Source organism: Cibotium barometz, chromosome 61, assembly GCF_041138505.1.
Source record: "Cibotium barometz isolate CiBa-2024 chromosome 61, ASM4113850v1, whole genome shotgun sequence".
In the NCBI taxonomy this organism is placed as follows: domain Eukaryota; kingdom Viridiplantae; phylum Streptophyta; class Polypodiopsida; order Cyatheales; family Cibotiaceae; genus Cibotium; species Cibotium barometz.
In genome coordinates, this window is record NC_141106.1 from 29,256,520 (window position 1) to 29,274,604 (window position 18,085).

At 42.2% G+C, this 18,085-nt stretch overlaps 1 protein-coding gene across 1 annotated transcript in view; it reads left to right on the plus strand.

Moving 5' to 3' along the window:
* The first annotated feature begins 888 nt into the window (after positions 1-888).
* LOC147604737 (uncharacterized) overlaps positions 889-18,085 on the plus strand; it is a 79,950-nt gene continuing 62,753 nt past the window's right edge. Inside the window, exons 1-6 of the mRNA XM_086795003.1 lie at positions 889-955; positions 1,079-1,302; positions 1,422-1,726; positions 1,850-2,228; positions 2,344-2,505; positions 2,630-2,704. Of these exons, the coding sequence (XP_086651129.1) occupies positions 889-955; positions 1,079-1,302; positions 1,422-1,726; positions 1,850-2,228; positions 2,344-2,505; positions 2,630-2,704 (1,212 nt within the window). The remainder of the gene's footprint in view (positions 956-1,078; positions 1,303-1,421; positions 1,727-1,849; positions 2,229-2,343; positions 2,506-2,629; positions 2,705-18,085) is intronic.

Here is an 18,085-nt window from a genome sequence, read left to right on the forward strand (position 1 = left end):
CATACCAGGCCTTTCAACTTTGATTATTGGACTCCAGAGAGCGTGCGTTACAGAGAGGCGAGAGCAGAAAGTTTTCGAAAAAGACCAGGCGACCACAGCGTTGGAACTTTGGCGCCAGGCGTGCGTGTAGGTAAACTGAGCATCTTCCTCTCTCTCTCTCTTTCTCTCCCTCTTGAGTCTTGAGTCTTATCTCTTTCTCTTGCATATGTGCTGCGCACTTGGCAGGTGCAGACAAAAGTCTCAAGAGCCATCATGCCTAAGCCAACTAACCCGTATTGGCAAGAGCACACCAATGTGATCCGCATTGTCAACACGCCAGGGCAAGCTGGATCTGGCACGCGACGATGGCAATGCAAGTATTGCAACTTTCAGCTCACCAGTACCATTTCTCGCGTCGTTATGCACTTGACAGGCATTGGCACAACCAATAACTGTGCAGGGTGCAAGGCAGTACCAAAGGACATTAGGGATAAGTTGATTGCTGAGAATTTTCCAGCAATGGGTGCAGGGAAAAAGGTGAAAGGTAGTCAACAGACACAGGATGCTCTCCATGATGCACTCTTGGGAGACTTGGGTGGTTCTTCACAGGTTCAGGAGGAGCAGCCGACTGGCAGTAGGAAGAGGGCTCGTACCATGCATGAGCAGCAGGACTATGTGGAGGATGATGGAGAGATGCATGCACCAAGGCAGACTACCTTGCCTTCTCGAGTGGCCTCTCTTTCTTGGGTGAAGGAGCGCCAGAAAGTGGCTGAGATGGAGATTGCTCGCACTCTCATTGAGTGCAACATCTCCTTTCATGTCTTGAGGACTGAGCAGTGGCAGAGGATGGTCAGAGCCATAGCCTAGGTTGGACACACAGAGGATTGGTCGGGGTTGGAATACAATAAGATGCGGACCACTACGCTTGAGGAGCAAAAAGCATTGATAGATAAGACATTGGTACCAGTGAAGGCAGGTTGGGGGCAGTTTGGGTGCACCATCATTTCAGATGGCTGGAGTGACATTCGTAGGTGACACATCATTAATATTCTTGTGTCGTCTTGCCTTGGCACGTACTTCTTGCGTGCTGTTGATGCAGGAAAGGCTGGAGAGCGGATTACAGGTGAGTTTATCTATGAGCACATCCGGCAGGCTATACTTGAGGTTGGCCCAGAGAATGTGGTGCAGGTTATTACTGACAACGCCTCCAATTGCAAGGCTATGGGTGAGATGATTGAGGCAGAGTTTAAGAACATTGTTTGGACTCCATGTGCAGCTCACTGTCTTGACTTGTTGATGGAGGACATTGGGAAGTTAACATGGGTGTTGCCTATTGTTTCCGATGCCACAAAAATGACTACTTTTTTCCGCAAAAAGCACAAGGCATTGGCTATCTTCAGGAGTCACAGTACACTTGACATGGTGCGGCCCTTGAAGACCAGATTTGCATATTGTATCTTGTGTTGCAGCGACTCTATGCAGTGAGGGATCCACTTCTACAGACAGTAGTGGACCCGAAGTGGAGAGAGATGCATCACGCACAGGAGGAGTCCACTAGATACATACAGCGGCGGGTGCTTGATGAGTCCTTTTGGTCGGAGGTGCAGGCTATGATAGTAGCATTGCAGCCAATTTATGTGTTGCTGCGTGTCACAGACATGGAGGGCTCCACCATGGGCCTAGTCTATCATCTCTTCTCAGAGATGAAGACACACATCAGAGGCTGCAGATCACTGGCGCTTGATCGGTATGTACTTGCTTCTGTAATGATCACTCTATTAAATATTTAGTATAATACTATAATGTATAATAGTAAATACTATAATCAAAATTCAGCCTGTTAACTAATGTTGCGTCAATGCTTTTACAGTCGGGAAGAGATCTTGGCTATTGTAGACAAGAGATGGACATTTATGAGTCGGCGCATTCATGCGATGGCTGCATTGCTTCATCCTTTCTACAAGAAGCCAACTCTTTTTAATGACAGGAGTCTACTACAGGGCAAGGATGCGTACATTGGCTTGATTTGCGAGGAGGATGAGCAGTTGGACATTGATGCAGAGCTCGCTAGCTATGAAAATAATTTAGGGTCATCCTTTACTAGAGCTGTGGCGTTGAGACCGGAGGCAACGAAGTTCTCTCTTACATGGTGGCAGAGTTATGGAAGACAAGGTCTTCCAAAGCTCACTCGTATCGCTTTACGTATCCTCTCACAGGTAAAGTTTTCTATCTTTACATTTTCCATACATGTGTTATGGACCTGGGACCATGGTTCATTGTCCAATGTCTATCGTCTATGACCATGTCCAATGTCCATTGTAATTTGTCACCATTGACACGTCACAATGCACATGTGACATGCAGGATTGCTCTGCTGGTGGATGCGAGCGCAATTGGAGCGCTTATTCGCTAATTCACACGAAGATCCGTAATCGACTCAGCACTGCACAGCTAGAGAGATTAGTCTACTGCCGAGCAAATATGAAGCTTGTGCGAGATTACCATGCTTTGGGGACACCCAAGCAGGTTAGAAAGTTGAAACTTTGGGATAGCGTTTATACATATTACAAGCGAATATTTGTAATTACTAATTACTACTTTCTACGCTGTTAATAATGTGAACACTGAATTGCATTTTGTTTTTTAACAGACAGATCCATCAAAATTGAAGTTGGTCTCGGAGGAGGGGAGTGCAGAGGAGACTGAGCAGCAGCAGCAGCAGCTTGTGAGAAATGATCAGGAGGAGATTATTCGCATGTTGCACATTCAAAAAGAAATTTTTAATGTGTAATTGGAATAAATTAAAATCAGGTAAAAAGGACCTTAGCATAAGGGTCCAGATTTTCTGAAATATTTGAATTAAGGTTCCTATGGACCAATTAGATTAATCCAAATGTAGGGAGGAGATAAATTGAAGAATAAAAGAAAATCTCCCCAAAAATGAGTAAATACTCACATAAGATGAAGAGTTGACTAAGGCCAAGGTTATTAGTTAAAAAAGAAGAGATATTTAGAAGAAATGATACATTTTTGACACCTCAGTGTGGGGGAACTCCCCTCATGAAGGAGGCGCCTATTTCACATGTGTGGTTGAGTTTTAAACTCACAAATAATGATATATTTTTATCTCTTCTCTCTATATTACACCAGGGGGGTGTTGAGAAATATGGTGCCATTGGAGCACACTAAAAGGTTGGGAGTGAGTAAGATACAAGGCCATCTAGTGAGTTGTTGCATCATCCTTGCCTTTTGATACCCTCTATGTTTCAAAGAGATAGATAATGATTGTATGTGCCTAATGAGTTGTCTCCCTAGAGATCATAAAATTGTGTTAAACAACCCTAAGTTAATATCATCCTACTCCTTGCCTTTTGATACCCTCTATGTTTCAAAGAGAGAGATAAAAATTGGATGTGCCTAATGAGTGGTCTCTCTAGAGGTCATAAAATTGTGTTGAATAAGCTTCAACTTGAGAAGGAAGAGACACATACATTGGATGTGCCTAATGAGTGGTCTCTCTAGAGGTCATAAAATTGTGTGAAGGAAGAGACACATACATTGTTGATTAGGATAACTCGATATTATAGTAAAGGCCTGCAACCTTTGTAAAAAAGCAATGATATCTACCTTGGATCTCATAGTAGACAAGGCATTTGGGGAGATAGTGCTCCTCTATCTAAATATTTTTCCCATCTATTCAATTCAAGAGCTTACCTTAGCCTCATCGGGTCCATGAGACATCATGAGCTCACACTCACTGAGCCCATTGGAACTCAACCTCCAAATGTAATTGACATATTCTTCCTAAGGAGGGCTAGATACAATCAAGGTGGCGTAGGCCTATATGAGGAGGCCCAAGGCATCCTCTTTAGTATCACTCACATAAATAAATAAGGATGGGAACCCAAAATTCCTAAATCTATCCTTACCCAATAGGTGTTACCATCTGGCTAATGATCAGATGACATGCAGATGATAATGGTAATATATACATCCCTAGAATGGCCAAGGAAGTGGGAAGGATGGAAAGGTTTGGCAGGGGGGAGTTTTCCCATCCAACTCAAACCTAGAAACCTAGGACGTAGTTGTTCCATGGGAACACTCACGGGAACACGGATTATGGAAGGAGGTTGGAAGCAATTAATGCGAGAGAGCAGGATTGTAGCCATGGGAACATAAAGACGCACATAATTTTTTCATATTTTTGTGCCGAAGTGCAATGTAAATCGTTTTAGGCCAATGTGGGTTCTAAATGAGAGTTCTAAGTGTATTAAGCAAGGCTCACTTATGGGGTTGTCCGCCCATGTGTGAAAGAGGCCTAGGGTTAGGGTTAGTGGCATCTCTACAAAAGGGATGTTAGCTAAAGAAAGTGGACGTTTTTGCCATTCCCATAAGCTATTGAGTTGAGCTCTCAAGCTATGGCAGCTCTCTAACTCTCTCTCTCTCTATTGTACTCTAATGAGCATGAAGCTCTAATGAGTATAGCTCCACTTCATTCTCTTAATCTGTTTTAGCATCATTGAAGTAGATTAATCTATGATTAGTTGAATGCTTCTTTCTTTCTCTTGTGTATGCTGCATGCTTGTAGTGTGTGTGTGTAGTCTCTATTGATGCAAGCTCTTGCCCACTTCTTTGGCAATGAGTTATTCATGGATAGACTCTCTCTATGAGCTTGTGGGTTTGTGAATGTTACATTCTCTGCTTGCTTAAGCTTGTGGGTTAGTAGATGCACGCTTATGGATTTGCAAGCATTAGGAAAAGCTAAGATTTAATCAATGTTTGAATGGGATTAAGAGATTGCTATGCATTGCTTGTTGTCTTGATTAGTGTAGTGGATTTAAGGGATTGAGAGATTGATTGAGGTGTTGAATGGTTGAATCGTCAAGTGGTGGTTTGTGTATGTGAACTCTCCCTCATGGGATAAGCCTTCATACACTAATCGGGTCGAGTCCTCGGATTGACATTGTGTTTCTTAACATTTGTTGATCGGTAGTACTCTATGAGCACTATATTGCATGGTAGAGAGAACCGCTCTACAATGGCGCCGCTACCGAGGAGCGAGTGCCTACATTAGTTGAGCACTGTACACACACTACCACTCCTTATTAAGCTCCAACCGGTTGCAAAATTGTTGGATAGGAGAGCAGGCTTTGGGACTAATTTTGGTACTTATTTAAGACTAATCTGCTGTTAAATTCTCTTTATTTATCTTGCAATTTGAGTGCGATTGGCTGGCTATACTTCTCCCTCGAGGTCAAGACAAGGATTCAACACACACGGGAAGGATTGGAAGTAGGCGCTAAACCTGCAAATTTCAATTTGTGTGTGAAAAAGAGAGGCATGTTTTTGCATTTCTGTCATTCTGTTTAAGGAAAATTTTTACAGTTTCTGTTTTTTGCATGTTCGTTTTATTTTATGTTCTTAGCTTAGTTTAGTTTTCTACATCATTAATTTTGTGCATTTTAGTTCTGTGTTAAACCTGCATTTTAGTTCTTTGTTAAACCTGCACTTGTAGAGAAACTGAAATCTGCACACACATGAAGATTGAACATTTTGAATTTGCTACACATGCATTTAGTTCACTGCACACGCATTGAATTCGCTGCAAATCTCACAGCTATACACGCATTTAGTTTACTGCACATGCACTTCAAAAATAATAATAATAATAAAAGAAGACGGTTGTGTGTGAATAGCACACCGCGTGGAGAGACCCACACACTGCACCATAAAGACCGCCACCGCACCGGATAAGGGGGTGCCAAAAAAAAAGAAGTCTGGAAAATTTTTCATTTTCTGTCGCAAAAATTTGGGAGGTTATCTAACTTTTTGAGAGGAGTTAGACGACACCCATCGTCGAAATTTTGGTCCCGGACTCATTTTCCCATAGTGACTCAGTATGGGAAACTGGTAAATTTTAGGCGATTTTCGATCCGAAAAATATGCCATTTTTTTGGCCTAATGTGTTCGAGGGGGTTCAAAATGGGTTCTGGCAAAGTTTGAGCCAACTTGAAAATTTTTGGATTTTTTTGAAAAAAATATATTAAAAAAAACCTTAAAATTTGACCTATGCACTTGCGGTCGGGATGTCATATAGACACTGCCATAGGGCCTAGGGCACCTTCTACAGTACTTACGCAAGAAAGTGGGACCCAATCGGTAGGAAATTTGGCAGATATTGATGAAACCTTTTTCGAATCCCAATCGGATACCCTTTCCAGGACAACTAGCTCATTGTCTATGGACAATGAAACCTTAAAATTTGACCTTATGCATTTGCGGTCGGGATGTTATATAGACACTGCCATAGGGCCTAGGACACCTTCTAGAGTACCTACGCAGGAAAGTGGGACCCAATCGGTAGGAAATTTGGCAGATGAAACCTTTTTCGAATCCCAATCGGATACCCTTTCCAGGACAACTAACTCATTTTCTATGGACAATCTAGGGCTGTCAAATAGTCATCCCTTAGCCCCAAATAGGACACCCACAAGATCTTTTAATCCATTTGAAGCCGACACCATGGGGTTACCACTCAATGTGAGACTTCAATATGTCTACACGAATGCTCAAGGAGCTGAGATTTTTAGAGATCCACAACAACGGTATCTTGTTAAGATCGCAAACTTTTTCTCAGAGCTTGATAGAGCACCTCTAGTTAATGACCAGGGTAACATGGTGGAGATGGTGTTCGCTATGAAGTCACCTATCATCCTCTAGAGAATGTGGACAAATTAGGGGAGCTCTCTAAAAGTGAGTTCTTAGACTTATCAAAGCCTTCCAGAGCAAGGGAGTCTAGAGATGATTGGCTCATTGAGCCGGACATGCTTGGACCATCCAATGCCCAATCCTCAAAGCCATCCATAGATGATTTACTTTGTGTAGATCTAAATTTGGAAAGGGACAGGAAAGGCAAGAGCAAAATGGATCAGGGGGCTGAGAACCATGGGAGTTTGTACGACAAATTCCAGTGACAAAGGTCTTTCAAGATGACCCACTTCAAGAGGTCTATAAGGACTCTTTAGAAGGATATTATGCCACAAGTAGATCGCCAGAGCTAGATCTTCCTCTAGCACTTGTGGTAGTAGTCGAGAAGCTTGTAGGATACAAGAACCGAATCGTTGATAAATGGGCCAATGAATACCGAACCTTAGATTGGAAGGAAATTCGTGAGCTCACGTGGAGAGGACAACCATTATTCATGGAAGTGTTCTCAACTAATACAGCTAAACCAGGAGAGACAGCCTTTCTTGGAGAAACTGTTGCTCCTCCCCTAAGAGAGTTCACTAGAGAGGGACCCTCAATATCAAAGTGGACCACTGCAAGTAGCCCAACTCTAGTACCAAGATATTATCCTACACCAAAAGTGCGACCACAGATCACACCACAACAACGTTTCTCTCACTATGACAATCAGAGGGTAGGGGAGCCAACTCGGCCTCCCATAAATGCACCTCCTGAAACACGGGTAACAAGATCTTTGGAGGGGGTTGGTGAGGCAGGTAATAGGGTACCCACACCAATTTGGGATGCATGTGGACTATCTTACCAAAGAGAGGAACAGTTCCCACTGAGAGTGAGAGGCCGTAGGACCTATGATGAGTATTCAAGACAAGTAAGGCCATCAACTCTTCAGAAACTGGTAAAGAAGTACGAAGGGTCGGGAGATCCATATGACCATGTAGCAGCATTTAGGCAAGCAGTTCGAGCTGAGCAAGTGACTGACAAGCATACTCAAATTGAAGGATTTGGGCTCACTCTTGAGGGAAAGGCCCTTGCTTGGTTTCAGGCACTAGAGGCTTCAGACAAATCTTCTTTACGAGTTTTGGAAGAGAGATTCATTGCTGCTTTTTCCTTGATGGGGATTCAGCATGATACAGTAGCAAACATCTACTCTTTCAAGCAAGGCGAGACTGAGAGTGTTAGAGACTGTGTAAATAGGATTAAGTAGTACATTAATTGTTTTGCCCAGAAGATGAGAAGCCGACCCAGAGTCGATTAATTTCTCTCTTCTTAAAAGGACTCAAAAATTCAACACTGCATACACATCTCTATGCAAAAAAGCATACAAATTTCAATGAGTGTTGCCATGATGCTATGGATTTCATAGATAACTTCAAATTCCAAGATGGTTTTGGCCCTGAGGTGCAACCTAGGGATCAGTGGGGTGATGACCAAAGTTCAGGGTCTAGCACACTAGTAAATCCAGACCACATAGCTAACCTAGTACTAAGGAGAAAGGGACAAACCTATCGCCCACCCATGCAGCCACAACAGCAGCAGCAAAGCGAATGAGGAGTGTACTACCTACAGGTCCTCATCTTTGTGGAGCATGTGGCAGTAACCATAAAACCGAAGAATGTAATACCTTTTCTCCTCTAGTCACAAACCAACCCACAAAGAAGTGGTGCCAGGCCTGTGCTTGAAACTTTACCCACACCACACAGGAATGTACTCGCATTGCAAGAATGAGACAGGAGCGTGAGCAGCAAAGGGGTGGAGTGGCTCCACAAATGCATCAACAGTATACTAATTTTGAACGTAAGCCACCGATGGCACAAGAGCAAGCACGACCTATACTTGGAGCTCAACCTCCTGCTCCTGGGACTGCTCCTGTGAGGGTGGTTGACTACAACAATTCAAATATGTGTAGAGACTTGGTAAACCCAGGCTATGTGGAGGAGGAATATGCATCATATTCATCCAAGGAAAATCTCTTTGAAAGTCCCGCATATCCAAGCCAAGCACTGGGTGGAGGCTCAACCAGGGGAACAAAATTCTTTGATGTTGTTAGGTGGCTACCAACCTAGGACTCCAGGCCCCTTAGGTCAATGGCAGCAAAGGAAAGTAGAAGCCAAACTAATGGGCCCCTGTTATGAGTGCAGAGAACCCCATTGGACTCGTGATTGTCCACATCGCCCAAGGCAAGCAGCTCGATCCAATATAACAATACCACAGTTTCCACCAATTGAAAGATATTGTCTAGGGTGTTGTGTAGAACACTTTCCAAAGGATTGTTTGCTGAAACCACATGAGGAAGGCACCTCTCAACCAAAGGTTTCACTCAACTTCGTAGAAGCAGTTCCATCGCCACCTTCATCAGAGAATGAGGATGTCGTGCCACTTAGAGTCATGATGACTAGATCACAGACACGAAATGCCAAAATGCAGACTGATGAGACACCTCGAACTAGGGATGCAAAGGCAAATCTAGTGGACAAGACCCTATGTTCTAATAGAAAAAGGACCACTAGGAGGAAAAAGAACCGCAACAAGCAAACTAAGAGTACATCCAGTAGTTCTCAAGAAGTCTCTCAACAAAACATGAGGGATCAAGCTTTTACATCCCAAGAAGCGCATGAGGAGCATCAACCTCAACCTGGGCCTAGTGCTAAACAAGATGAGGCTAGTACAACCGAGGATAGTTCTGGGGGTTTTGTTTTTGTGGATAAGGTGAACGAGACTCTAGATGCCATCATTGATGCTCATAGAAGTCGCATTACAGCTCTATCTGAGCTACCCAAGAAGCTTCAAGAATACCCAAACCCTCGTGAGAGGAGAAGATCAACCTAGCTATACATCAGCAACTCATTAGGGAAGCTCAATCAATACTTGAGGGTCCACCTCCACCTATCCCTCGGGGCCCAACCTCTCTTAAGCCAACATTAGAAAACATACCAGAAGTGTATTCAAGTTGGGAAATGAAAAGTGAGCTGATCTCACAAGCTCATAGCGAAAAGTCTGCACCAATTGACACCCCATTGAAAGAAGGCATTCTGCCGCTACCTAGTCTTGCCTTCCCATGTAATGATGAAGTTATTGATGCTAACGAGGACATGGCAAATGAGATGTGGGCAGCAGTTCATGAGAAAGTTAATGAGAATATGTCCTCTATACCTCCATTCTCTGAGGTGGATTTTACCAGGGGGGCAGAGAAAACAACTTTAGATGCCCAAGCATCCAGGAGGAAGTTCAAACAATTGTTTCTCCTAGAAGTAAGCATACAATGAAAACCTTACCATCTTATTTGGGAGAATATGAGAACTGTTCTCAAACCTTGAGGATACCCTCCACGCATAGAAGTTTGACAAAGGAGATGGATATGGATATCGTGCAAGCTATTTTGTCAGCACCAGTGGCTTGTACCATACCTTTGCTTGATTTGATAAAGCTTCGTCCAGAGTTGTGGAATGATATTGCCACATGTTTGTCAAAGCAGGTATTGCTACAAAAGGGTCACCATCATTGTACTATACACACTGAGACAAAGCATGTTATGCCAGTTCCTATCAACAAAGTAGAAAAATTTTGTGAGGATGATCAGGGAAATGCTACTCTCCCATTAGAAGTGTGAAAAGTAGCTTCAACTGCAATACTTGATAGTGGTGCAGGAGTGGGCATTGTGACAAGGTCCATATGGGAAAAGTGGGGCAAACTAGCTATTAGGAGTACCAGGATGCGCTTGCAGCTAGCAGATGGAAGCTTAGAACATCCCATTGGGCTACTAGAGAACATATTGGTCACCACATGTGGGATTGAATATGAGCACACATTTGCAGTAGTGGATTTTAGAAAGCATCCAAACTATGAAGTGATATTGGGTAGACCATTCATGCAACAATTTCAAATGATTCAAGATTGGGGATACATTATTAATTCAAACAATAAAGGAGTATCGCGATGTTTTTGCTTGGAGTTATAAAGACCTCAAAGGAGTTGATCCAAGTATATGTCAGCATACAATTTCATTGCGAGAGGATGCAAAGCCTTCCAAGCAACGTCCTTATACTTACAATGAGAATTTTACAAGAAAGATAAAAGAAGAAATAGACAAGCTGTTAGAGGTAGAATTTATCTATGAGATTGAACACACTAAATGGGTCTCCCCTATTGTAGTGGTGCCCAAGAAAAATGGAAAACTTCGAGTATGTGAAAACCTCAAGAAGGTAAATGCAGCTACTGTACATGATCATTACCCACTTCCAATCACGGATCATGTTTTGGAACGATTTGCAGCAGGGAAAAAGGCATATAGTTTCTTGGATGGATTCTCTGGTTACAATAAAGTGTCAATTGATCCAAAGGATCAACACAAGACAACCTTTGCTACTGAAGATGGCATCTTTGCCTATCGTGTTATGCCATTTGGTCTAACAAATGCACCAGCAACCTTACAACGGTTAATGAGTCATGTATTCAAGGAGTACCTTACGCAATTTCTTGAGATCTTCATGGATGACTTATGTGTTCACTCACAAGAGCGTGATGATCATATAGAACACCTCAGACTTGTGTTTCAAAAGTGTCAAGTTTATCATATATGCTTGAGTCCTGACAAGTGCAAATTCATGGTAAGACAAGGGAAAATTTTGGGCCATATTGTTTCTCACAATGGGATTTCAACATATATGGATAAAATTGATGTCATTGTCTCCTTACCTCAGCCTATCAACCCTAAAGGGGTACAAATATTCATGGGACATTGTGGCTATTATCGTCGATTCATCTACATGTACGCTGTCCTAGCCAGACCATTATATGCTCTTCTTGTAAAGTTTAATTGGACTGACGAGTGTGAGGAATCCTTTGAAAAGTTGAAGCAAGCATTAGTGTCTGCACCCATCTTACGGGCACTAGATTGGAACCAAATCTTTCATGTCCATATTGATGCTTCAAACTTTGCAATTGGATGTATTTTGGCTCAATCGGGAGAACATAACAAGGATTTCCCAATCTCATATGCTAGTCGACAGTTGAACAATGCTGAGAAGAATTATACCACAACAGAAAGAGAAGGTTTGTCCATGATATATGCAGTGAAAAAGTTTCGCCATTGCCTTTTGGCAAACAAATTCATATTTTTTGTGGACCATCAAGCATTGCTATATTTGGTGAATAAGCCTTGTGCAACTGGAAGGATTGTGAGGTGGTTTGTCATTCTTCTTCAGTTTGATTTTGAAGTGGCAGTCCGAAAAGGAGCAACTTATCTAAGGGCAGATCATTTGTCTCGAATCACCTCTGGAGAAGCTCCTATGGGTGTGGATCATGATATGTTAGATTCAACACTTTTCCTTGTAGAGACAGCTCCTAAATGGTCTTCTGAACCCATCTTAGAAATTTTGACAAGTGGGCAGCTAGCGGGTCCTAATGTGGACTTATGGTGACCATTCAAGTTAATCTCAGGGAGATTATATCGTCAGGGTAATGATGGAGTGTTGCGGCTTATATCTAACCCTGACCAATATGAGGAGATCTTGGAATGGGCACATGAGGGTATTGGTGGAATCCATCCATCAGCTACTACTTGTGTGCGACGTATAACTCACGATGGGCAATGGTGGCCTACCATGCATGCGGATGCTGAAAAATTTGTTCATAACTGTGCTATTTGTCATATTCAACAACCAATTCATAATGTCACATTATTCCAAATTTCAACTACACCAAGTTGGAGTAAGTATATTGTGGACTATCTTCAGCATGGTCATACTGATCGAAAAATTCCTAAATCTCGAAAGCATGCTATTGAAGTTGAAGCGGCAAACTATATGCTGATAGAGGGCCAACTCTACAAGAGGGGCAAGGATGGCAACTTATGCATGTGTGTATGTGAAGCTGACTACTTGAAAATCTTGACTCATGCACATGCAGGTGTTGGGGGTGGACACTTTTCGGGCAATACCACAGCTAAGTTGATTAGGTGGTCTGGGCTTTGGTGGGCCAACCTTACAAATGGATGCCGAAGAATATGTGAAACGTTGTGACGATTGTCAAAGGACCAAACCTCCCATCACAAAGGACAATATGCCATTGCGGCCTATGTTAAGCACACGTGCGTTTGCCAAATGGGGTATTGATTTTGTCGGTCCCATTAAACCTCCAGCTCATCACACGCATGCCGAATATATTATAGTCGCAACTGACTATTTGACCAAATGAGTAGAGGCAAAGGCTACAATCAAAAATGATGCTAGAACCACAGCCAAGTTCTTGTATGAGTACATGTTTACACGCTATGGCTTACCTATTGAAATCGTTAGTGATCAAGGTGTGCACTTTGTGAATGAGGTCATAGAGTTTTTGCTTCAAGAATGTATGGTAATTCACAAGCGTTCTGCACCCTATCATCCCTAGACCAATGGACAAGCTGAGAGTACTAACAAGATTCTCTGCACAGCACTCACAAAGATTGTTGAGGGACATAGGACTGATTGGGAGCAAAAGTTGCACGCAATTCTTTGGGCATATAGAACAACCTATAAAACATCTATGGGCACAACCCCATTTGAGCTTGTTTTTGGGCTAGATGCAATTCTTCCCATTGAATTTCTTGTACCTACTCTACGAGTTGCTAAATAATTGGACTGGACTAGTCATGAGCTTTCACAACGTATTGATGAATTGGAAAAGCTTGATGAGACCCGCTTATTGGTGATAATGGGGATGTATGCCGAGAAGAGGAGACAAAAGCAATGGTATGATAGAAATGTAACAACTGGCCGATTCAAAAAAGGGGACCTTGTGCTCTTGTACACACTTAAGAAGCATAAGAGAAAGCTCAAGAAACGTGGCCTAGGACCGTTTGTGATTAATGAGCTTACTCCAAGTGGTGCAGTGCATTTAGAGACACTAGAAGGTGAGCAAATGCCTAACTTCATTAATGGAAGTCGTCTCAAGAAATACAATGAACCATTAAAAACTGAAGCCATGCTTCAACAAATGCATGCTGCACACACACGGAAAGAAGCACATGACCTACTTAAACGTCAGGCTCAAGAAGAGGCTAAAGCTAGAGTTGCAAAAGCCAAGGAGCGTCGCAAGGCTTCTATATTGGCCTTACGGTTGGCTACTGATGAACAGTATGTCGATCCTTTAAATATTCAAGTGTGTCTTCATCTTCACAAGACTACCTACTTTGTCTTTGCCTTAATTGACTCTGGTGCAGATTATAATGTTCTCTTGTTTGACACATGGATAGCCTTGGGACAACCAACACTTGTGCACATTCCTATTGACTTACGAAGCTTCTTAGGTGAAGATAACCCTATAGAGGGAAAATGTGTCATTATGATGTCCATTCAGGATCACCAAATGTCAGTTCCCTTTTATGTGGCTAGTAAGTCCAAGGCAGTGGGCAGGGGCTGTTCTCGGTCGATCATGGTTAAGTGCTACCAATTGTTCATTAGATTGGAAGAATAGACAATACAAATTGCAAATTGATTCTGATTGCATCTTGGGATCTGCTACTCCACGAGCTTTATCATGTCAAAAGGGTGGTATTTCTACCTTACACAACCCACTTTCAAAATTTGCTCTTGAAGCTCCAACACAAATGATTTGGATAATCGATGAGCCCTTAAGTGAGGGCCATGGATGGCATGTTCCAACTACTCTAGTCACTGCTCGAAGAAGGCCAGGCAAGAAGGAATTATCAATTTGGCTACCCAAAGATGCGTACAAACTTGTACCATCTAGCCTAGTTGCTAAACCTCCTAAAAAGCACATCTTTTCCTAGCCTAAACCTCAGATTGTTACTCATTGCTTCGTCCCAAAGCATGTTCTTAAAGCACAAGGCTATTATGAGGGTGCAACAGCACTTTGGCTTCCCAAATGTCATGGTTTGCTAGAGATAAAAGAGTGTATCAATAAGATTCCAAAAGCCACCCTTGGTTTTCCATATCAGTGGGTGGAAAGGAAATCAACACAACCTCTTTAAGATAGGATAGGTGGTCATGATAGCACCTACAAATCTCCTTGTGTTGACCTTCCCAAAACATGTATTGAATCACTAGTTGTCCCAATTTCTCCTTGTTACACAATTCCACCATCAACTTGTGTACCTAAGAAATTTAACTTTACATGAGTCTCCTTTGAGCATAGATTCTAGCACTTCACGGCCTAAATCCTCTTATCTTGCTCAAATTCCTCGACAATTGCTAACCTTCCCACCTCTTAAGAAGGACATACCCAAAACCAAAGGTAAGGCATTAACACTACAATTGAAGCTCTTTGGTAGATCAGTGTTTGAATAGTCTCACATTTACTAATGTGGTTCCTTATGCCTTTAGAGAATTGTGTTCTTTTTGAGATGATCTTATCTACAATGTTTTCAATAGGGATTGTAATGATGGATATGAGTGTATAAAGTTTGAAGTTTCTAAATTTCATTGTTCTACGCCCAGATACCTCCTGATGGATACTTGGCGAGATACATGTCCATCATACATTGACCGTGATAGTACTCAACCTGAACATCGTGGGGGTTATAGTGCTCCTCCTTTTCAAACTCATTCTAGGTACTTTTATGCTCCCTTAGGTGAAAATTACTGTGGGCATCACTTTGTCACTTTATTCTATCAATAGCATCACCCATTTCCACATTGTCAAGAGTGTGCATGACTCGTATTAGGAGAAGCTTCACACATTTGTTGGCTATGCCGCTCTTACTTTCGACGATATGGCACGGGCTTAATGAAACAAATTGTGGAAATTACACCCCAACGCCATAACCTTCTTGATGTGAGAGTACCAGACCGAGGACCAAATCAACGTAGATTACCTGAGGAGGTTCAAGCACAACAATGGAGGGATATATGCATAAATGACTTGCAACAACCTATCTTGCAAGCCCTCCTTCCCCCAGCCTCAACATGTCAATTTTGGATCACTATGAGTACCTATATTGAGCAGTTCCAAAATCGAAATTGTCTGCTTAACCTTTCCATAGAACCAATGCCATATTTTAGCGAGGAAGCACTCCTTCCTCTACCACCTTCTCTAGAGGCCGGTTTTCGTACAGGGTTGTCCTTGCATCCTGAAGTGATTGATACCATCTTTCCAGCAGAAGTGGATACGGATCCACCACCAGTGCAAGGGTAAGCTAATCAACTCCACAATAAGATCAACAAGCCAGGGCACTTTTCTCCCACTGGGTTTTTCCCCTCAGCTATATTTGGTGATTGGCACCAATAACAAATTTTATTCTTTTCTTTTCTTTTCTTGTTTGTTAATAAACATTTTGCAGAGATCTCAGCTAAACAAGAGCATACAAACACGCCCCAATAGTCCACCTACCGTGCACACAAATTAGGAAGGGGGGAGACATGCAATGCCTACAAAGAGCAAAGAGAAACAATCTGCACAACATCAACAATGCATCAATGCAAACGCACAACATCAACGAGCACTACAACAGGTGTATTCAAATCATAATCTTTTGTTCTTTATGTGCTTTTAACTTTTGGATATATTGTTTGCATGTTAACACACAGTTGGTTGGTTTAAGTTTTAAATTAGTTGTTAAAATGTGGTGAGTGATTTCTAGATTCTTAGAGGACTTAGTAGAAGGTATTTCTATTTGAAGATGGTGTAGGATATATACCAACGGAGTATGCCAAGTTCTTATGCTCTCGAAGTATATTCGTTATCCCTAGTGGTAGCTACCTCTTAGGTATGGGCTAGGTGCTAAGGATTAATAAAAAATTTAAGAAAATCATGCCCTAAAAAATATACACAAGTGAATCGAGACATGACGTGTCTACAGCCATGTGCAATGCTTGGTAGGACCTTGGGTTGTCTTAGCACCTTGGGGCCGATGCCTTAGTTTCCATGGGGTGAACACTGACGTCTAAAAGATTCAGAAAAAGACCTTCAAGGACTCTATCGCCTTGATAGATGTTGGTAGGACTCTGGGGTACATTATGGGCCCTCGAGACCGATGCCCTCATCTTCATGGGGTACTCCTTATGTCAAAAAGAAAGAAAAGGGTCTGTCTCCCTTGAGATACTTAGCGGCCTTTAGATTCTCTTGGCGGAGGTCTCTTGGCCATTGCTTGGGTCTCATTGGGATGGAACCTTCCTCTTTATTCATCTTTTACACACACACACACAAAAAAAAAAGAAAAAAAAAAGGTTCAATCATCATTGCTCATATTTCGGAGTCGGGTTGCCACTTAGGAATAACTTAAACACTTGTAGGACATTGAGACTGCGGTCATAACTTGCAGTGTACAAGCACACTTGCCTTTGCATAGCACTATCTACCACTTAGTCTCACTTTGCCTAGTCTTTACTCACCTCTTTTAGCAATCTTTAAAACTAAAATCGGCCTTTCACTTGTATGCTCACGTGTGAGATTATCGTTGCTGGTTTTTTTTCAATAAAAGGCTTTACTTGTCTTCCATTGTTTTTTGTAGCTTTTGCTTCTACCGCACCTGAGGACGTGCACGATTTAGGAAGGGGGGAATGTTCCATGGGAGCACTCATGGGAACACGGATTATGAAAGGAGGTCGGAAGCAATCTATGCGAGAGAGCGGGATTGTAGCCATGGGAACATAAAGACGCACATAATTTTTCCATATTTTTGTGCCGAAGTGCAATGTAAATCGTTTTAGGCCAATGTGGGTTCTAAATGAGAGTTCTAAGTGTATTAAGCAAGGCTCACTTATGGGGTTGTCCGCCCATGTGTGAAAGAGGCCTAGGGTAAGGGTTAGTGGCATCTCTACAAAAGAGATGTTAGCTAAAGAAAGTGGACGTTTTTGCCATTCCCATAAGCTATTGAGTGAAGCTCTTGAGCTCTCAAGCTATGGTGGCAGCTCTCTAACTCTCTCTCTATTGTACTCTAATGAGCATGAAGCTCCAATGAGTATAGCTCCACTTCATTCTCTTAATTTGTTTTAGCATCATTGAAGTAGATTAATCTATGATTAGTTGAATGCTTCTTTCTTTCTCTTGTGTATGCTGCATGCTTGTAGTGTGTGTGTGTAGTCTCTATGATGCAAGCTCTTGCCCACTTCTTTGGCAATGAGTTATTCATGGATAGACTCTCTCTATGAGCTTGTGGGTTTGTGAATGTTACATTCTCTGCTTGCTTAAGCTTGTGGGTTAGTAGATGCACGCTTATGGATTTGCAGGCATTAGGGAAAGCTAAGATTTAATCAATGTTTAAATGGGATTAAGAGATTGCTATGCATTTCTTGTTGTCTTGATTAGTGTAGTGGATTTAAGGGATTGAGAGATTAATTGAGGTGTTGAATGTTTGAATCGTCAAGTGGTGGTTTGTGTATGTGAACTCTCCCTCATGGGATAAGCCTTCATGTACTAATCG